The sequence below is a fragment of the Mustela lutreola genome, chromosome 8 (genome assembly GCF_030435805.1).
Source record: "Mustela lutreola isolate mMusLut2 chromosome 8, mMusLut2.pri, whole genome shotgun sequence".
Classification (NCBI taxonomy): domain Eukaryota; kingdom Metazoa; phylum Chordata; class Mammalia; order Carnivora; family Mustelidae; genus Mustela; species Mustela lutreola.
Genome location: NC_081297.1, coordinates 63207526 through 63226449, shown reverse-complemented (window position 1 = coordinate 63226449; position 18924 = coordinate 63207526). Strand labels below are relative to the sequence as shown.

Genomic DNA, 18924 nt, shown 5'->3' with positions numbered 1-18924 from the left:
GTCCCAGGGCTCAGGAAGGTGATTGGGAAGGCCTCCCCGGGGCAGGGGTGAGAGTCCGCCTGACGCCGTCTGGGTCTCCCTGTGCAGGCTCTACGGGTGATGGGGAAGATGATGCGGGAGTGCTGGTACGCCAATGGCGCGGCCCGCCTGACCGCTCTGCGCATTAAGAAGACCCTCTCACAGCTCAGCGTGCAGGAAGATGTGAAGATCTAAGCCTCTCCCTCCCCTGTACGCAGCCCTGGGCAGCGGGAACTACACGCAGAGCTGCCACATTGAGCGTACAATGGAGGCCTACCTCTCGTTTCTGCCCAGCCCTCTGCGGCCAGGAGTCCTGGCCCGAAAGAGGGACCGAGCCCGGGAGACTCCCTCACTCCCATGTTGGGTTTGAGACACAGACACCTTTTATATTTACCTCCTAATGGCATGGAGACTCTGAGAGCGAAGGGTGTGGAGAACTTGATGCCACAACTTGAGCTGGCTGTGGTGGGAAGTCCGCAACCCTGGTGCGCTGGCGGGTGGCCTGGACCGCCTGGACGAAGCCGAGTGTCGCCAGGGCACCAGTGCCGTGCAGCACTGAGGGTTTTCCTCCAGGGACCAACCCCAGCACTCCGAGGTGGCCCAGAGGCACCAAGAGGACAGCGCCCTCTCACAGGCAGCTCTGGGCCCCAGGCTCCCCTCCTCCCTCCTGAGGACATCTGGAGGGCCCCCCAGTGGAGACGGGATCTGCCGCCTGTCTGTCCAGCCATGTGTGTGTGCATGTGCCGAGGTGCGTCCCCTGTTGTGCCTGGTCCGTGCCACGCCCTTACACATATGTGTGTGTGTATGTGTGTGTCTGTAGGTGCGCACTTACCTGCTTGAGCTTTCTGTGCATGTGCAGGTCGGGGGTGTGGTTGTCATGCCGTCTCTGCGTGCTGGTGCCTCTGTTCGGTAGTGAGCAGCGTCTGGTTTCCCTGGTGCCCTTCCCAGAGGTCTTACTCCCAGCCCCTCCCCGCCCCAGGAACCCCATGCCGTGGTGGGGCTCCCTGCCCAGCAGGCTGCCCCACCCACCCCATGTCAACACCTCCACTTCAGACTGTGGAACCAAAGCTGGCCCAGTTGTTCATGTCAGGCGAGGCTTTTGGGTCCAAATGTGAGGCATGGGGGTGGGCAGGGAAAGAATCTTGGCGGAAGTGTCAGGCGGTGCAGTTAGTGGCAGGCCGTGGGAAATGAGCCAGCCCAAGGGCATGGTCCTCAGCAGCAGCAGGAAGGGCCAAGGGATTTGAAGCCCAGATCCTGGGACTCAGATTGGAATGTCACATCTGTCTTTCATATCCCAGATTCTGGAAACAGCAGTGTATATTTTTGGTGGTGATGGGTTTAGGGTGGGGAAGGGAGAGGGGGGCAAGGAGTGGGGAGGGAGTCCGGGGTGGGAGGGAGGCATCTGCATGGGTCTTTTACTGGATTATCTGATTACGGTGGAGGGAAGATGTGAGACCTGCACCCACTTCAGGGGCCCTGTGAAAGGGAACAGCCCGAGCCAAATCTGTTCTTTTAACCTGAGTATAGTATTTAATGACGTCTAGAAGCACGGTTGTGGGTGGTGATTTGCTCAGCATATCTTAGGTATATAATAACTTTGAAGCCATAACTTTTAAACTGGAGTGATTTGGGTTGTTTGTTTCTTTTTTCCTTCCTCCTTTCTCTCCTCTCTTTCCTTTCTTTCTTTTACTTTCTTAATTTTATTGGAAGGGTCTGAATTTTAACTTTTTTTAATATTATTGTTTATAAAAGGAAAACCATCTCTATGTAATGATTACCTCTCAATCTCTTTGTTTTTAAAGAAATTCCTACGAAACAACCACAAAAAAAAAAAAAAAAAAAAAATCTTCAATGAAACGCACACAGCTCAATCACACTGGAAATGTTTGTCCTTGCACCTGAGCCTGTTCCCACTGAGCAGCGAGAGTTCCTCCCTCTTTGCCCTGGAGGTCAGTCTGTCTTGCACTGTGCCCCCCTCCCCAGCCCCCAGTTCTGTGAGGGGTTTCTGCATCAGGGCCCTAGCCTTCTGTGCGTTGTTCAGCTGGTTACACCTTTTCCTCCAGCATTTATTCACCAGATGTTTGCCAAGTGCCTGTGCTGGGCACTTGGAATACTATACATGAGCAAGACAGGCGTGGGCCCCCTCTTGGAGCACTGAAGAAGGGGCTGACCCCAGTTAGTGGGTGCCTGGTTCAAGAGCAGATGTTTGTATAGTTGGTTCTGAGAGTCTTTTGAACCTGGAATGATTGCTCGCAGAGAAGATCACTGAGGAGCAGGGTGCCGCCCCACCCCAAAGAGCCCGGTGGTGGACAGTGAGACCCTAAATCACTGCATTCATTCTAAGCCCCCCCTCCTGCCCCCAGGGGAGGCACATGATGTATGCAGCCTGAGAGCGGGGCCCTCCTCCAGCCCAGTGATTCTGCCAAAGCTTGTGGAGGAGGGGCACGCCTCTCCCTGCTTACATGGGTCTCCCAAATGCTCCTGGTCTTCCTATTTATTTTCCCCATGTGTTGCTTCTTTCCTTGCATTAAAGGAGATCTTTGCCTCACCCTTTGGGCCAATTTACTGGCTACTGACTGATTTCCCTTGAATACCAATTGTGTCATTAGGGGGACCTTCTTTCCCCACTCCTGTTGATCCCCATGCCCCCCCCCCCATCCCCTGCCTGTCTGCCCTACAGCAGAACCTGGCAGGGTAGAGGCGGTGATGGAACTTAGACTCCCGTGCCCCGGTCACAACCAGCCTCTGGGATCTGCCAACGCTCCTCAACCTAGGGCCTCCCAAGCCACTGGCCTGTTCCCCGGGAGGCCCTTCTGGCCTCACTGCACCTTGGGGAAGACTCAGCAGTCTTTGGGGAAGTTCCCTCTTCCCCACTGCTCTTAACACCAGGAGTTAGGAGTTGGAGAGCTGGGGAGACACTGAGGCCTAAAGTCGTGGTTTTTGGCCCCTGGGGCTAACCCTGATCCATAGGGCTACCTGCACCTCTGGATTCTGGATTCACAGACCAAGTCCAAGCCCGTTCTCACGTCGCCATCAAGGCCCCCGAACGGCATTCTCGGTACTTCTGTTTGTTTTTGTACATTTTATTAGAAAGGACTGTAAAATAGCCACTTAGACACTTTACCTCTTCAGTATGCAAATGTAAATAAGTTGTAATATAGGAAATCTTTTGTTTTAATATAAGAATGAGCCTGTCCAATTTCTGCTGTACATTATTAAAGTTTTATTCACAGAGCTTTCCTGGTGCCCGCTGTCTTCTGTGTGTGTAGCTCGACTGCCCAGCTCTGGTCGGGGGTGAGGGCAGGGGGCAGACACTGCGAGGAGGTGGTGCTACCCTCCTACATGCACCAGTCACAGCCGGTCACGGTCACGGGGTCAGAAGAGGAGCTGGTCTGAACACAGCCCTCTTCCCTCTCTGACACACGGCGGGCAGCCTGGCCTAGCCTGGACAAGGGAGGGGGAGCAAACCACTCATCTTTTCTCAGTCTTCGTCTGTAGCTGCTTTTGCCTTTCAGCCTATTCATCTGTACAAAAGAGGGTCTTGATCCCAGTGCGTCACCAACCACGTAGCCTTGAAGGCAGCCGAAGAGCTCTGCTGGGTTTGTGCTTTCCCCCTTGTCAATTAGAGAATAAATGTGAATTGGGGGCACGTAGGTGACCTAGAGATGGGAATCTTCAGTGGCTGCTTGGCTTTTTAGCATGTGGGTGGCGGTGAATGCCTTTCTTTAGGCCACGGGAACCCAAGATATCAAGTCCTCGGGGTCATGGAAGCTCAAGTGTAGCTGGGACCCTAGAGGTCGCCTGGTGCATTGGTGTCAGGCACTGGGCTCCCCTGCAGCCCCCTGCCACTTACTGGGAGGCCCACGCCTTTCTCTGTAGGCCATCTGCTCAGTAGCAAGCCCCTCGTCATGGGGAGCCAGGCAGCCTCCGCGTGTCTTCTCCAAGGGCGGGCGAGAGCAGTTACTCTCTCGTCCTGGGAGGTCCCTTCCATTACCATCAGTTAGTGTTGTTGATTAACATTGACAGTCAGTGCTAAGCAGTGCCCCAAAATTTGCTTTACATATATTCACTGCCCTTATCCTCAGAGAGCGTGCAAGGTGGGCATTACTCTCCTCCCTTTGTGGATTAGGAACCAAAGGCTAGAGCAGTCAGTAAGCTGTCCATGGAGCTCATGGAGAGGAAAAGACGTTGGACCTGGGATGTCTGACCACAGACTGTGGCTTCTTGGCCTGTGTGCTGTCCTGCCCACATGGTTCCATGTTCTTCTGCCCTGCCAGCTGCACTCCACTGAATGTCACAAAAGCCTGGGGCCAGCAAGGGCATGTAGCATCCCATTCGGGCACTAGCTGAAGTGCAGACTGGGACACAAATGACACTGCCTGACTCCTGCGGGTCCCATCTGAGGATCCTGGGACTCCCATCTCATGGGCTGAGTGAAGCCCGGCCACCTCCTTCATCCCATCCACAGGAAACTGCTTTTTTGAACTCAAGTGCAGGACCTGTAAAGTTGCCCTATTAAGTTTTACCAGAGGATGTGCTCATGGCTCCAACCTGTCAAGATTTAAAAATTCAAATTGTTGGGGCACCTAGCTGCTCAGTAAGGAGAGCATGTGACTCTTACCTCCGGGTTGAGTGCAAACCCCACATTGGGTGTAGAGACTACTTAAAAATAAAATCAAAAAAATAAAAATTCTGATTGTTATCCAGAGTTTTCCATTGTTCTCCCGTCTGAGACTATTGGGCTGGAGAAAATCAAGTAACTGACCTCTAAAAATTGGCTTTAAGTTTGGCACATATCCCGGTAACCTGGATTAGCTGCTAATTAAATTGTCCTTGTGCCCTCCCGGTAATTCATTTGCGGACAGAGATAACAGCACAAGTCCAAATATCTTTCTGAAGTGGCAAGGTATTGTTGTGACTGTTGGATTTCTTTGTTGAAAGAAAGGTGACATGGCTTGTGGGGAATCTCAACCCCATCAAAAAGCCATCCTGTGAAGAATCCATCACCTGGCCAGGCATGGACAAAAAACCCACTAGGCTGTGGATTGCAGCTTCAACTTTACCATACTGAAAGAATGGCAACCATGGGGTACGCCTTTGTGTGCTCTTGACAGTTACTAACAATGTTTTGCCTTTGTAAGGCCCATGACACAGGAGACCTGAATTCTTTTGAATAGTGTATCATTTGGGTTTTTGTTTCACACATTGTCAATTTTTGTCCCCACCAGGTCCTGTCTTCTGATCTTTACAGGCTGGAGAGCATGCTTGCGAAATACAACCAAAACAAAGTTAAAAGTAAAGCATTAGAGTTCAAGAGACACTCGGGAACATAGGAGGGGTGCATAAGGAAGGTGGCAGGAGGGGGAAATGGTGTACTATGGTTCTCCAGAGAAACCCAACCAATGAGATGGATGGATAGATGGATGGATGGTTGGCTGGATGGATATTTTAAGGATGTGACTCTTGACTATGGGGACTGGCAGGTTTGAAATCAGGCCAACAGCTAGAGATCCAGAGAAGAATTGATGTTGCAGTCTTGGATCTGAAGGCATTCCGGATGCAGAATTCCTTCTCCCTCACGGACTTCAACTGGTTAAGGCCTTCAACTGATTAGACGAGGCCCACCCACATAAAGGAGGGTATTTTGCTTTATTCAAAATCTGCTGATTTAAACGTTAATCACAACTAAAGCACACCCTCACGCAACTTCTAGACAGGTTCAGCCAAACAACTGACGCCACATTCCGGAAGTCGTTGAGCATCCCATGGTCAGACAGGATGGGATTTAAGGAATATAGCAGAGAGCCTTGGGTTCATCTAGGAATCCTCCTTGGGACTCACGGAAGGGGGCTAATAAGGTAGGAAGGTTTAAAGAACAATCGGATGGACCAGGCTTTCTTTAATTTGTTGAGCAACCTTAATGTGTTAATGCAGAGAGAATACAAAGACAGTCTATGGTCCTTGCTCTTCAAGGCAGAGAGATGGTTTGTACAGAAAGAACAATAAGGCAGAGTCTGGCAAGTCCCCTTATGGAACTATATGTAACGTGTCATGGAAGCACAGACGGGGTGCCTAGGGAACCCCGTGCATCCCTGCCCTCCAGGGGCTCCCTGACTGGTGGACTGGACTAGTAGACAGACAACCACAATGTAGCAAGGGGCATGCTAGGAGAGTGGTTGATAGAGAATGACCCAGGAGCACAGGACAGACAGTAAGCAAGGGGTCAAGAGAGGTGACATCTCTGTTTTGTTGTAGGCCTCAGCCTGCTGACTGAGGAGAGGGTTCTAGAGGTGTCACCATTCAAGAACCACAGATGTCCTCTGCTATGGCTGGCTAGCGCAAGGGGGCTGTCCCATGCTGAGATAAAAAAGACTTCATCCTGGGGGCCAACAGTGCCATCACTTGTGACAGCTACCTCAGACTCTGCCCATCAGTGGTTTGTTCCCTTGAGCCTGGGCTCGGTCTCCAGAAATGTTTCTCAGCAACATGCTTCTGTGGAGTTGCCCATAGGTTAAAACCTCTCTGAAGTTCCAGCTCCCTCACGGAGGGAATAGGGATGAGGTGATCCTGTTCATGTCGGGGAAGATCACCTCGCAGATGTCACGAGCGGCAACAGTTGCACGGGAACAGCTGGAGGAAAGGAAGAGACGAGAGGAAGAACACACAGGTTTGGGGCCTAACCAGAGGCAGAGAGGGAAAGAGGGGAGCTGATTCTGGAGTCGGGCGGGGAAAAGTCAGTTGGGAGTAGGTGGGGGAAACTTGGGTGCTCCACCCCCTTCCCCCCCCCCCCGGGAAAGGGAACCGGGGATGAGCTCCCCAGCAGCTGTCCGTGCCCAGAGGGAGGAAGGCTGGGGTGTCCGAGGCCTGGAGGACCGCCCTTTTCTGCCCTCACTATCTCCACATCCTGAAAGGAGCCAAGGTAAAGCAACAGGTTCCCTAAGTCCTAACAGCAGCGCGTGGATGCTGTGAGGAAAGCTGGGGAGCCAACCCTCCCTTCTTCCGTCAGTCTCCCCTGTTCAAGTCGGAGACACCTTGCCATCCCCACCCAAGAGGCAAGGTGGTCCCAGGCCTCTGGCCAAACTAGACCCAGAGGCCACCCCGATCTAGAACAAATAAGCTGCTGTATCTGCCTTGCCCTTACTCCCAGACCCCCCAGAATTGGCTCTGTGGGCTGTGCTGGATCCTCCCCACTGCCAGGCTCCCCTGGGCCCCAGCACCACACTACCCAGTGGAAACTGTTGGGTCATGAGAGCCATTAAGAAGAACAGCCACTCCCTGCCCCGTCAGCTGCCCACCGGCTGTCTCTGCCTCCCTCGGTGTCCCGCAGGCAGGGGGCCCAGGCCCTCATTCCCAACCAGAGCACCAGCTAAGTCCAAGGTCCCCCTCTCCCCGCCTCCCCGGTTCAGGAGCAGCGGCAGTACCCAGATAGAAGTCTCAGTGACCTATTACTCTTCCTCCCTGTTCTGGAATCAAATGCCCAAGTTGACACTGCATTAGACTCCAGAGCAGCCTGAGCAGCTGGAGCTCTCACCCCCAAGTACCCTAACTTCCCGAGAGCTTGAGCCCGCCTGTGGGGACAAGATTCAGCTCTCCCCGCTTCCTCCACCAGGCCCGTTGACTATTAGGTATCCCAGCAGGGACTTGTCCCAAAGAGAAGGGGTCTTCCTCGGGCCTTGGCCATGAGTGGAAGGAACCCTCACCACACACAGCAGGCCCTATCCTGAGAGCTAAGAACCAGGGCAGCTGGAGGGAAAGTAAGCAAAGCTGGGGAGCTCATTCTGAAACACAGACTGGCTCGGGGAGAAGATACAGATTGAGTGCACATGTCTGAGGTCCCAGAGCCTGGGGCATTTGCAAGGAGGCCTCCCTGAGGGCAATGTGCGGCATGCTCCCCCCTCCCCACCCCCGCCATCCTCCTTGCCACCCCTGAGCTTTAAGAAGCTGCAGAAGATAGGATGGGGAGAACAGATGCTAGACAAGAGACTCAGGCTTAGGAGGAAGTCGTGGAGGAGTGGAGGGAGGGAGAATGCAAAGCTTCAGGGTCCCTGCGTGTCTGGCCTCTGGGGGTTGTAGCACAGAGGAGGCCCACCAGCTGTCTGCCACTGTTTGTTGAATCTCCCCAATGAATCTCCCCAATGACGGCACAGCAGCCCTGGGGGAGAGCAAAAACAGAACCTCCGAACTGCGACTTCGGCGGGACTCCAGAACTCGGCGAACACCAAAGTGCAGCGTGGCATCTCGGTGGGACACAGACCCTCTTGCGCAGTAGAGGAGACGTGGATGATCCGGGAACCCTGCTCAGATTCAAGGAGGAGCCTGACACTGAACCAGACAGCCCTTCACTCCCGTTTGAAGATTTTCCAGCAAGAGACACATGGCCACCAGAGGGCATCACCACCCTGTAGTGTGGCGTCCTGGGCTCCCCGGGCTCCCCTTTCCCTCCCTGGAGAAACTGATGAGATGTGGAGCAGGAAGCAGGCGAGGATCTCTGAGCTCTCAGGGGAGCTGCTAGCAGCTGAATTAAACAGTCCCTGGAGTCAGGAGACCTTGGATCTCGTGGGTTCTAGTGCCTGTTCCGCCACCATCCTTCCTCCCTGGCCTCAGTTTACCTCCTTTCAATGAGTGCTTGGACCTCCTTGTATCATCACGGGGCCATGAGACCCTTCCTTTCCAGCTCTCCAACTCCAGGATCTAAGCAAATCGTACAATGAGCCTCACATTGCGTCTTCCGAGCCCTCCCTATAGGAGAGGGAAACTTGTGTGAACTTCAGTTCTCTGGTGCTGTGCCCTCACTCGGAGGCAGAAAGGCAGACTGACCTGCAGATTGCCTCCACGTCAGCCTGAAGGAGGACTGTCTTAATAGGGCTCGAGACGCTGGTGCCGTGATACCTGAGGCGTCCACTTCTGCTTTCAGACAAGGTGGTGTCTGTGGGCTTGCCCTCTGTGATAGCTGGGGTGGTAGTCCTTCCCACAAGAGACTGTACAAGGTGCCCTTTTGCTGGTCCCTTTGGGGACAGCTGCAGGAGTGAAGAGAATAGAAACCAATGCCTATCGCCTCCCCATCCCCCACCCCACCCCCACCCGCACCACAGATGCCGTCTGTCGGGAGCAGGCAGCAGACGGTCCAGGGGTCCATCTGTGCTCATGCTTCACAATATAGTCCCATGTTTCCCCACCAACACCCCCTCGGCCCCTCAGCTGATGGCCACTTGGTGGTGCCAAGGGGTAGGTGGGAGGAGGGAGAGGAAGACACTAAGGGAGCTAGCTCTTGGCTCCCAGCAGTCCCCAACCCACCCTCTGTGCCCCCCCCACCTCCGCCACCCAACAAGCATCCTGCCATCTGGACTTGTGCTAATTACTGAAGGGTGGCGAAGCACCCCTCCCACCCACACCTCCTTCAGGGGCTGGGGCAGTGACATGAGTCGAGGAGACACAGAAGCACAGAGACTGAGACAGACCTGTGGACTGAGACAGACAGGAGACAGAAAGCCCTTCCTGGCCTCTTCAAGTAGATATGGCCACTTGGCTCTCCGTACCTCTCATGCTGGCCCTCAGAACTAGCACAGGAACGTGTACGTAACCAGACCTAGAGCCTCTGTAAGCTCAGTGCCCAGCCAGCACCTGGCCTGGAGCAGGGCTGGAAATGTAGGGCGAATGGGGAACTGAAGGAGACAGCATGACACGGGGTTAAAACCCCAGGTTCTGGAATCAGGCTCCCTGGGTTGGAGTCTCAGTTCTGCCACTCAGGGGCCCAGAGCGAGTTATTCAACCTCTCTGGGCCTCAGTTTCCCCATCTGTGAGGTACCGATTACATAGGCTTATTAGGAAGACCAAGTGAGTTCACACATGTATGTAACGCAGCGCACACACACAACAATGTGAACGGCCCCGGATTACTGCTCAATAAATGTCAGTTGTAAAGGCATAACACAGGTTTGGGAAGACTGGAGGAGAAAGGGACAGATGGGACCGTACCTCCCCAGCCTCTGTTTAGTGGCCCATGGTGGGATGTGGAGGCCCCCAGCTTGTGGTGCTGACGCCCTGTGGTGGCTAGCTGCTCTTTAGACGCCAAGACTGGCCTTCCACTTCCTCCTCTCACTTCTTATTTGGGCACCTCTGACGACAGCGACTTCAGCTGGGCCATCCCAGTCTCTCCCACTGCCTGGCAGCCACAGTAACACAGGCAGTGGGTGGGGTGGGGGGGCGGGAGAGTCTTGGGGGCTGGTCCCAAAGAGGGGGTCAGAGAACGGTGGAGCACCTGCCCCAGCCCTAAGCACCCACTCGGCTCAGGCACATTCCCCTCCCCATGAGTCAATGCATAGTTAAGATCTTTCTACTGGGAAAAGGGGTGTCTGAGCTCCAACATCAGGAGCTAGAGAAAGGCTTATCCAGGAGGGACCACTCCTGACCCTTTAAGGGACAGGCCAGAATTATGCCCACACCCACGGCTGCTGGGTTTCCACTGCTTCCCTTGCCCCTTGAGCAGGGAGGGAGCCTCTCTCACCTCTTCTTGGGCAGCTGTGCAAAGGGGATATCTTTGACCGTCACTCCCTAGGGGCTTCTGCACAGTCAGGGGTATCTCTAACCTCTTTTGGGACTTCATCCCACCCGTTGTACATACCCCTGCACAGCGCTGCTGCCACTCTCCCCTTGCCCAAAGTCTCCTGCAGCCCTCTGGATCTCCTAGAATCTTCCCCTGAGCCTCCAAACCTCCTTAAAACCACACACACACACACACACACACACACACACACACACACACACGCCATGTATCCGGGAGACCCCCCCCACACACACACACACAAACACGTCAGGTATCCGGGAGACCCCCGTCCGAGGACGTCCTGCTTCCCTCCTTCGTGGCTAGGCTTTCCCCAGTGAGCGTTCAGGTCCCTAGGCTTTCCCCAGCCTGGCGGGGCGGCGGACGCCGTGGGCGGGGCTCCTGGGCAGCAGCCCCCCAGGGGGCGGGGCCTGCCGCTCTAGGGGCGAGGCCATCCGAGGCCGCTCCCCGCCCGCCCCCCAGCCCGCCCAGCTCGCTGATCCTATAAAGGGAAGCGACCCGGGGCCCGCCCGGCTGGCACCCTCTAGCCGCAAGCACCCCTGTCGCGCGCACGAGCACCGCCTCCGAGGGTCCCCGGTCGCCGGGCGCTGGAGCCATGACCCTCCGCCGACTCAGGAAGCTGCAGCAGAAAGAGGAGGCGGCGGCCGCTCCGGACCCCGCCGCGCGGGCTCCCGACTCGGAAGTCGCTCCCTCCACTCCGGCCCCGACCCCGGCCTCGGGCCCCCGTGCTGCAGCCGCCAGCTCTGGGGCCCCCGGAGACGACCTGTACGCGGCGCTGGAGGACTATCATCCGGCTGAGCTGTATCGCGCGCTCGCCGTGTCCGGGGGCACCCTGCCCCGCCGAAAGGTGCGTCCCCACCCCCCAACTCCAACGGCCCCCCAGCCCTTGGTACCCTCTGGTGTCTTTTCCTCAAGACCTGCTCAGCCCCGCAACATCCGGCATCTGTGCTCGTTAACCCCACGACATATTCCTCGGGGACCACCGCGTTCCCCACCTACTTCCCCAGCCCGCTCTTCCCCCCGACACGTTCTGAACCTGCTGTCGCTCGGTCAGGCTCCTCGGCCCTCTCCTCCAAAGGCTCAAGCCTCCCCCGCCTCCACGCCGCCCCCGATCTCGTCGGCTCCGCTCCCCACGCGCAGCCGTCTCGTCTCGCTCCTCTCCTTCCCGAGCACCCTCTTCTCCGGCTCTCTCCATCTGGCCTTCAGCACCCTTGTGCCCCACCTCCCGCGCCCGGGTGTCTCGAAGCCCCCTGGACCCTTCGCCTGGGCTTCTCCAGTTGGAGCGCGGAGGCCTAGGGCTACGGTCCCGCCGCTCGCCGGGACACGCTGAGGGTCTCAGAGCCCGTGGGGGAGAGGGAGGCGGGTGGACGAGAAAGTGCGTGCGGCACGGCGGACTCCCGAGAGCTCACCCTTCCGAGGGGACGCCCGGATTGCTGGGCTCCGGGCCTGCGCCTTGCCCCGCGACGAAGGTGCTGGGCGCGAGGGCATGGCTCCCGGGACTTTGCCGGGACCGGACGCGGTGGGAGGGGTCGCAGGGCGCCCGCGGGGCAGGAAGGATGCGAGCCGCGCCCGCCCTCGGAGTCGCCCCCTCTGCAGGGCTCTTCCTCTGGCCTGTGAACCTGAACGCTCAGAAGTCGGGACACAGACCCAGGTTGCGGGGGGGGGGGGGGGGGGGCGGGGCTGTGGCCTTTCCCCGTTCAGCACGTACCCCCCCTTCCAGGCCCTTGCCCCCCCCCCCATACAATGAACAGCTTGTTGAGAATTTGCATTTTATGAAAATCGGGTTGAAAGACAAAGGGGTCTCTCTCTATGCTGCCCAGTCCTTCCACCCTGGCCCATTTGGGAACTGCCCCCACCCCTGAGGCCAGTCTTTGGTTCTGGAAAAAGAGGGCTCACTTCTCTTCCTAGCCTTGGGGCAGCCTGGGGGGAGGGTTAACTAGGGAAGGGACCAAGAAGGCCCTGGGCTGTTTAGGGCTTGTGGGACAGGGGTTGGTCTGGCACAGCCTCTTCCAAGGGCCAATAATTTTAGGGAAGGAGAGAGACTAGTTGCTCCAGGGTCCCAAGAAAGGAGGAATCTTCAGCTCTGACCACCCCCCCCCCCCAAAAAAAAACCCCTCCCAGTCTCTCTCCTAAGTATAGTGAGAGTTAAGGACAACTTTGAGGTCTGGTTTTTGTTTGTTTTGTCCAAGAGTGCAACAAAATAATATGGCAACGTGGAGAAACCCAGGTGGAGCTGGGTGCAGCTGGCCACCTACTGCTGGGATCCACAGTTGGTTCCTGAAACGGCCTGTAGTTTGGGGGAGGAGGGGTGGCCCAACTGTCCCCTGACTTTTCATGTTCAGGCTGGAACTGCTGGCCCTCCAGACCTGGGTCTCTGACCCCAACACCCCCAAGTCTCTGTTTGCGACTGAGAAAATAGAAGGAGATGCCCAACTGGTGGTGGGAGTGGTGGTGTCTCTGGAGTACCTTGATAAGCAAGCCCAGGGTCCCCTTACCCTTCTTTGGGAACATCAGGAAAGAACCCCTATCTCAGCTTTCAGAGTCTGGAGGCTCTGAGTCCTGCAGACATGCACCCTGAGGGTAGAGACTATTCTATCCAGATTAATGAGTCCCCCTTTTGCCCCCCTCGCCATCTGGGCTAGCACAGTGCTTAGAAGTCCATGCATCAGGAACCCAGTAGGACTGTTGTGTTCCCACAGTCTCAGTTATGGGGTAGAGCCTTAGGGAGAGCTCTGTGTGGTGATGCCGCAGCGGTGCTTGGCGAATAGTTACACTGGACCCAAAGCAGGTATGGAACTGGCACCAGACAGGCAGGCGACAGGAAGTGAGGTGCTGGGTCCAGGGCTGGAGCCCAGGGGAGGGACCTGCCAGAGTAGGACTGTCAGCATGGGCTCAAGGACAGTACCCCTCACCTGCTCCTTCCTCTGTATCTGCCCACCCAGGGCTCAGGATTCCGCTGGAAGAATCTTGGCCAGAGTCCCGAACAGCAGCGGTGAGTCGCCAGCATCCCAGCCCCTGCTCTGGTCCTCATGGGTCAGGTGGACTGGGGGTGGAGAGCAGCAGGACACCGCTCTCAGCCCAGTGGGAGTCATTCTCTCAGCAGGCTTCCCTCGCTAGGAGTGAGGGGCAGGTGGGGGCGTGGGCTGTGTTAAGGGGGTGGCAGAGAAAGGAGGTAGGGATTCTTAGTCATCAGGTGCTCCTCATGCCACCCCCAGTCCTGCCAGTTACCCCTCCCCAGGGAGATCCGGATCTGGGAGGTGGAGGAAGTGGAAGTCTTCGGGGTCTCCCCTGAGCTCTCCTGGTCCCAGCCCACCCTAGGGCCCAGACCCTAGCCTGGCTGCGTCCGGCTGTTTGAGTCCAGCGACCCCTGCCTCCAAAAGCTTAGTCCTCTGCTGCCCCCATCCTGGGGCCAGGGCTGAAGTAGGTGCTGACCTCAGGCCCTACACTGCTCAGTCCCATGCAGACTGGGGCCTGGCTGCTAAAAGGAATCAGCAGACGACAGCCCGCTAGCCAGATTGGCCTGTTGGGCCCCTGAGCTAAGAGTTGTTTTTCTAGTTCTAAAGGGTTGTAAAAATAACAACAAAGAACAATCTATGACAGGGGCCAAATGGAGCTCGCAAAGAAAGCCTAAAATATGTACTATCTGGCCCTTTGCAGAAAAAAGTTGGCCAACACTTGCAGAAACCCAGAGAGCACTGGGGTAACACACAACTTCAGTCACCCTATTCCTCGGCCCAACGCACAACACACACAGTGGGGGTAAAGGCCTTCTTTCCTGGTGGGGAGGAGCTCAAGTTAGGACTGGGAGTTGCTGGTCAGCATTTGGGGGCATCTGGATCAAGCTGGGAGCTGTGGGCCTGGGTCTCCATGGCCTTTCTGAGGCCAGAGACTTGAAGGAGCCTCTGGAGGCTGCTTTCACTCTGCCTCTGGCAGGGCGGGAAGGAAGGGGGTGGGGGTGGGCAGAGGAAACTCTGGGCTCCCCCAGCAGGCGAGGATCTGGAGCGGCTCCAGACCATTGTGTCCAGTGGGCAGGCCTTCAGTGCGGGAAGGGGCGGCCTTGAGGTTCCCCTCCCCCCAGCCTCACATCTGGTGGGCTGGCCCGGGCAGCTGGGAGGAGCAGCTGTGGTCTGGGCTGAGCCTCGTGACTGGCCTCCGGGGGTGGGGCCAGCCCTCTCCCCAAGGCTGCCCTGTGGAGAGGCTCAGGGCTGGGGCCCGAATTCAGGGCCTCAGCGAGTCAGTGAGTGGTACCCTAGGGCTTGCTAGAAAGCTGGAGGAGTAGCTCAAAAGCTCGGAGAGTCCATTCCCTTTGGGGGCCAGCTATTTCCAGTGCCTCCCTGCCCCGGAGGTTGGATTGATTGTCTGTGGCTCCATGAAGCTGATCTGGGCTGGGGATTGGGACGGGCATTCCAACAACCCGTGATGAGAGTGGGTTGTGGCTGGAGACCGATGAGTCCTGCCTGGGTGTTCTAGAATAGACCCCCAACATCAGTGGAAGGCCACGCTATGGGACCAGCAAGTTCCTTTTCATCATGACAGTCCTGAAATGGCCCCTGTGTCCCCTTGCAGGAAAGTGCTGACTTTGGAGAAGGAAGAGAACCAGACCTTTGGCTTTGAGATCCAGGTGGGAGAAGCTGGGTACCGAGGGAGTGAGGGATCGGGAGGCCAGGGATGGCTGGCCCCTGCCACAGCCCTGGCGGATTGTTCCCTTGTCTCTGACAGACATACGGCCTTCATCACCGGGAGGAGCAGCGTGTGGAGATGGTGACTTTTGTCTGTCGGGTTCATGAGTCCAGCCCTGCCCAGCTGGCTGGGCTCACACCAGGTGAGGCTTGAGCCCAGGACACAGGGCTTCAGGCAGGTGGGATGACCTTACTCCCAAGCAGAGGGGCTGAGAAATGTCTTCTGAAATCAGTCCCCTTCCTCCTCCTGTTTTGAGAAGGCCAAAAAGAATGGATAGAATCTAGGCTTTGGATCCAAGCAAAGATGCCATTTACTGTGTGATATCGAGCAGTCCAATCTGCAAAATGGGGGCAGTAACATGCCTGGGGTTTCCCCAGGCACAGAGCCAGGGCCTGGTTAATGGCAGATGTTTCTGCTGCTGTTTTCCTTCCTCCTGGCAATCTGGCCCTCCATCCCAGGGCAGGAGTTGGGAAAGGTGCAACGTTCCTTTAGATCTGCTTGGTATTGGAGATCAGGACCTATCCCACACCGACCTGGCCCGACTCTGGGGTACCTGTGTTCCTTCCTTTAACAAGGAAATGATATGATGCTTCCACTAGGGGACTCTTGGGATTGGCCAAATCTAGAGCCCCAGGACCCAGGGAGGGGATTGAGACCCTACAAACTCACTGCCCCTCTCCCGATTCTATTACCACTTTCTTCCCTGAGCCACACCTCCGTGCCCACTCACCAGCAGCCCCTGCTGGCCAACTGGTATACTTCAACTTTGCACAATACCTTCACATCCACTCTCCCTGCGGATCCCAGAAGTAGCCACAGTAGGGATCCACGCCCCCTTTTTTACAGATGGGAAGTGGGCCCTCGGAGAGGATGGCTTCCCCTGCCTCAAGTCAGGAGGTTCTTAGGTGGCTGAGGCTCTCAGAAGCTGAGGCCTCTCATGCCAGGGTGCTGGTGTCAGGTCCCAGCTCTGTGCTCATCCTGACCCCTCCCTGTTTTGGCTGAGTCTCATGACCCCCTGTGGACTAGACAGAAGTAACCAGCTCCAGGGGCAGCCCAGGGTATCTGAGAGGGCTCAGCCTTTGGGGACATTTTCCTGAGGGTGGGGTGAAGGTGTGGGTGTATGAGGGCCTGACTCCTGCAGCGGGTGTGCTGGGCCAGGACGAGGTTTCCCCCACAACCATGAGGAGTGGCTGGAGGGAGCTCAGGAGCATTCTGTGAGGTTCTTACCCTGACCCTTTCCAGCTCGGGTGGGGGGCTAGAATTCTTAGGCCATACCTCAAGGAACAGATACTGATCCCCCTCTCTGCCTGGCAGGGGACACCATTGCCAGTGTCAATGGCCTGAATGTGGAAGGCATCCGGCATCGAGAGATCGTTGACATCATTAAGGCATCTGGAAACGTTCTCAGGTAGGTCCAGGTGCCGCAGTCCCTGAGGATCCCGGAGCTCAGCTTCTCTCAGTTTCCACACCCTGTGGGTTTACACAGCCTTTTGATTCCCCAATCTCCCCAGGCTGGAAACTCTGTATGGGACATCAATTCGGAAGGCAGAATTGGAGGCCCGACTGCAGTACCTAAAGGTAAGAGAGCCCGGATGATGGCCCCCTCGGCCCTCTCCTCCCCCAGTCCCTGCCCCTTCCAGCATCAGTCTTCCTAGGGGCCCATTTACCTGTGCAAACCTGCTTTTAACCTTAAGATTTCTTCTGTGTACTGCCCGCCCCCTCAGTCTGTCTCTTCCCACCTCCTGCTTGTTTCTTGCTAGCTGCTGACAGGGAGCCCGGGGGGTGTCTCTTGCAGCAAACCCTGTATGAGAAGTGGGGAGAATACAGGTCCCTGATGGTGCAGGAGCAGCGGCTGGTACACGGTGAGTGGAACTGGCCCCCACCCACACCCCCCTTCCCGCTGGCCCTCAGAACTAGAGTGTTCCTTCCCTCTCCCAGGTGGAGAGAGGTTACTACTCCGGGCACAGCGCTGCCCTGGGCTACTACACTGCACACACATTCTGAGTTCATTCTCATGATGGCCTTCAACAAAGCCTTGGTATCTCCATTTCACAGATGGGAGCGGCGAGGCTCACTGAGCCGGTTTCACATACCTTCGGCGCCCTTGCACCCTGGCCGGTCCTCCTAAGGACTTGAGTGGACAGTCCTGTTTTATAGAGGAGGGAAGTGGGATGGTCGGGAGGAAGGAGCGAAGGTCCCCTCCCCGGGCGCTCTGACGGCCCGCCCTCTTGTCCTTTCTTTCTTGGCAGGCCTGGTGGTGAAGGACCCGAGCATCTACGACACGTTGGAGTCGGTGCGCTCCTGCCTGTACGGGGCGGGCCTGCTCCCGGGCTCGCTGCCCTTCGGGCCCCTGTTGGCCGCGCCCGGGGGTCCCCGCGGGGCCGCGCGACGGGCCGGGGGCGACGCGGACGACGCGGTCTACCACACGTGCTTCTTCGGGGGCGCCGAGCCGCCTGCGCCGCCGCCGCCGCCCCCCGCCCGCGCTCCCGGCCCAGGCCCCGCCGAGGCTCCGGCGTCCACACTCCGGGCCGCTCTGAGCCGCAGCGCCAGCGTGCGGTGCGCGGGCCCTGGGGGCGGCGGCGGCGGCGGGGCGCCGGGCGCGCTCTGGACTGAGGCCCGGGAGCAGGCCCTGTGCGGCCCCGGCCTGCGCAAAGCCAAGTACCGCAGCTTCCGCCGGCGGCTGCTCAAGTTTATCCCCGGACTCAACCGCTCACTGGAGGAGGAGGAGAGCCAGCTGTAGGGGCGGGGTGGGTGGGGAAGGTATTTATTTATTTATTCTATCCAGCCAGTGCAGAAAGGGGGCGAGGGGAGGGGCGGGTACCTGCCCTCCCCCAAGGGACCCCAGGAGCCCAGCGCAGCGGGAGAGGGTCCTTGCCAGCGCCAGCCGGTCTGCTGGTGCCTAGCTGTCTCTGTGGAACGCTGCTGAGCCCGGGGCTCCAGATTCCTTTTCAACTCATCCTGCCCTAAACCACAGTGGGAGGTGGGGCGGGGAGAACCAGGCAAGCTGGGGATGGGAGAGGTTTGGGGGCGTTCATCCTACATCAGGGTCAGTAGTGCCTTGTGGGGTGTCCAGGAAAACCCCTCTGGAGGGGAGGAACCCTGTCCCGCAAAGCCCTCTCCTCAGCTTTACTTGCTCCTCACCCTTGGCCTAGGGGAGAAATGGCCTCCCGGTCGGTCGTTCCCCTACCTTCCACACACATGCACAGTTCCAGTTAACCAGTGGGTCCCTGAAGGGGCCTAAGGTGCTGGGCCCCCTCCTTCCCGGCCTCGACCCCTAAGGGCTTGGCCCCTCCTAGGGGCCTGTAACTAAGTTGGGTCCTGCCGGGCTGGGGTCCTGGGTTCTCTGCCCCTTGGGGGACAGGAGTGGGCATGTCCAGGTGGGATAGGGGCAGCCCAGACTGTTCCACCGTTTTGCATATTGTTGCTTCTGAACCACAAACTGTATAAAATTGACGGTTTTTTGCATCTGTTGTCAGCGTGGTGACTGCCTGGTGATGGGGGGTGGGGCAGGACGGGGCTCCAGAAAGCTCTGACTCTACCACACACCCCTCCCCCTAACACACATACACACACACACACACCCTTACACTGTATTTTACATCTTATTTGCTTGGAGCCTGCAGCCAGGGGCATAGTCTGGGGGATCTTGACTTCCACTTATGAAC

At 57.2% G+C, this 18924-nt stretch overlaps 2 protein-coding genes and 1 long non-coding RNA gene across 6 annotated transcripts in view; 2 read left to right on the top strand and 1 right to left on the bottom strand.

Annotated features, from left to right (window-relative positions):
- The window catches only part of ACVR1B (activin A receptor type 1B), a 35877-nt gene extending 32625 nt beyond the window's left edge, over positions 1–3252 (top strand). For both annotated transcript variants that reach the window (XM_059185295.1, XM_059185296.1), the window contains one exon: positions 88–3252. In XM_059185295.1, the coding sequence (XP_059041278.1) occupies positions 88–213 (126 nt within the window). In that variant the 3' untranslated portion in view covers positions 214–3252. The remainder of the gene's footprint in view (positions 1–87) is intronic.
- LOC131838746 (uncharacterized) lies at positions 2634–12077 on the bottom strand. 2 transcript variants are annotated; one of them, XR_009356688.1, is made up of 4 exons: positions 11989–12077; positions 8836–9035; positions 8628–8757; positions 2634–8312 (listed from the first exon to the last, which is right to left on the bottom strand). It is a non-coding gene; the product is annotated as an uncharacterized LOC131838746 (long non-coding RNA). The 2 variants fall into 2 exon arrangements; XR_009356687.1 differs by having other exon boundaries at positions 2634–6648.
- TAMALIN (trafficking regulator and scaffold protein tamalin) lies at positions 11072–18724 on the top strand. 2 transcript variants are annotated; one of them, XM_059185297.1, is made up of 8 exons: positions 11072–11426; positions 13522–13571; positions 15146–15200; positions 15299–15401; positions 16574–16667; positions 16771–16837; positions 17055–17121; positions 17509–18724. In XM_059185297.1, exons 1-8 carry the CDS (start codon positions 11175–11177, stop codon positions 17997–17999), a joined length of 1179 nt encoding a protein of 392 aa, XP_059041280.1. In that variant the 5' UTR covers positions 11072–11174; the 3' UTR covers positions 18000–18724. The 2 variants fall into 2 exon arrangements, with proteins under 2 accessions (XP_059041280.1, XP_059041281.1); XM_059185298.1 differs by lacking the exon at positions 13522–13571 and having other exon boundaries at positions 11293–11426.
- Positions 18725–18924: the final 200 nt, after the last annotated feature.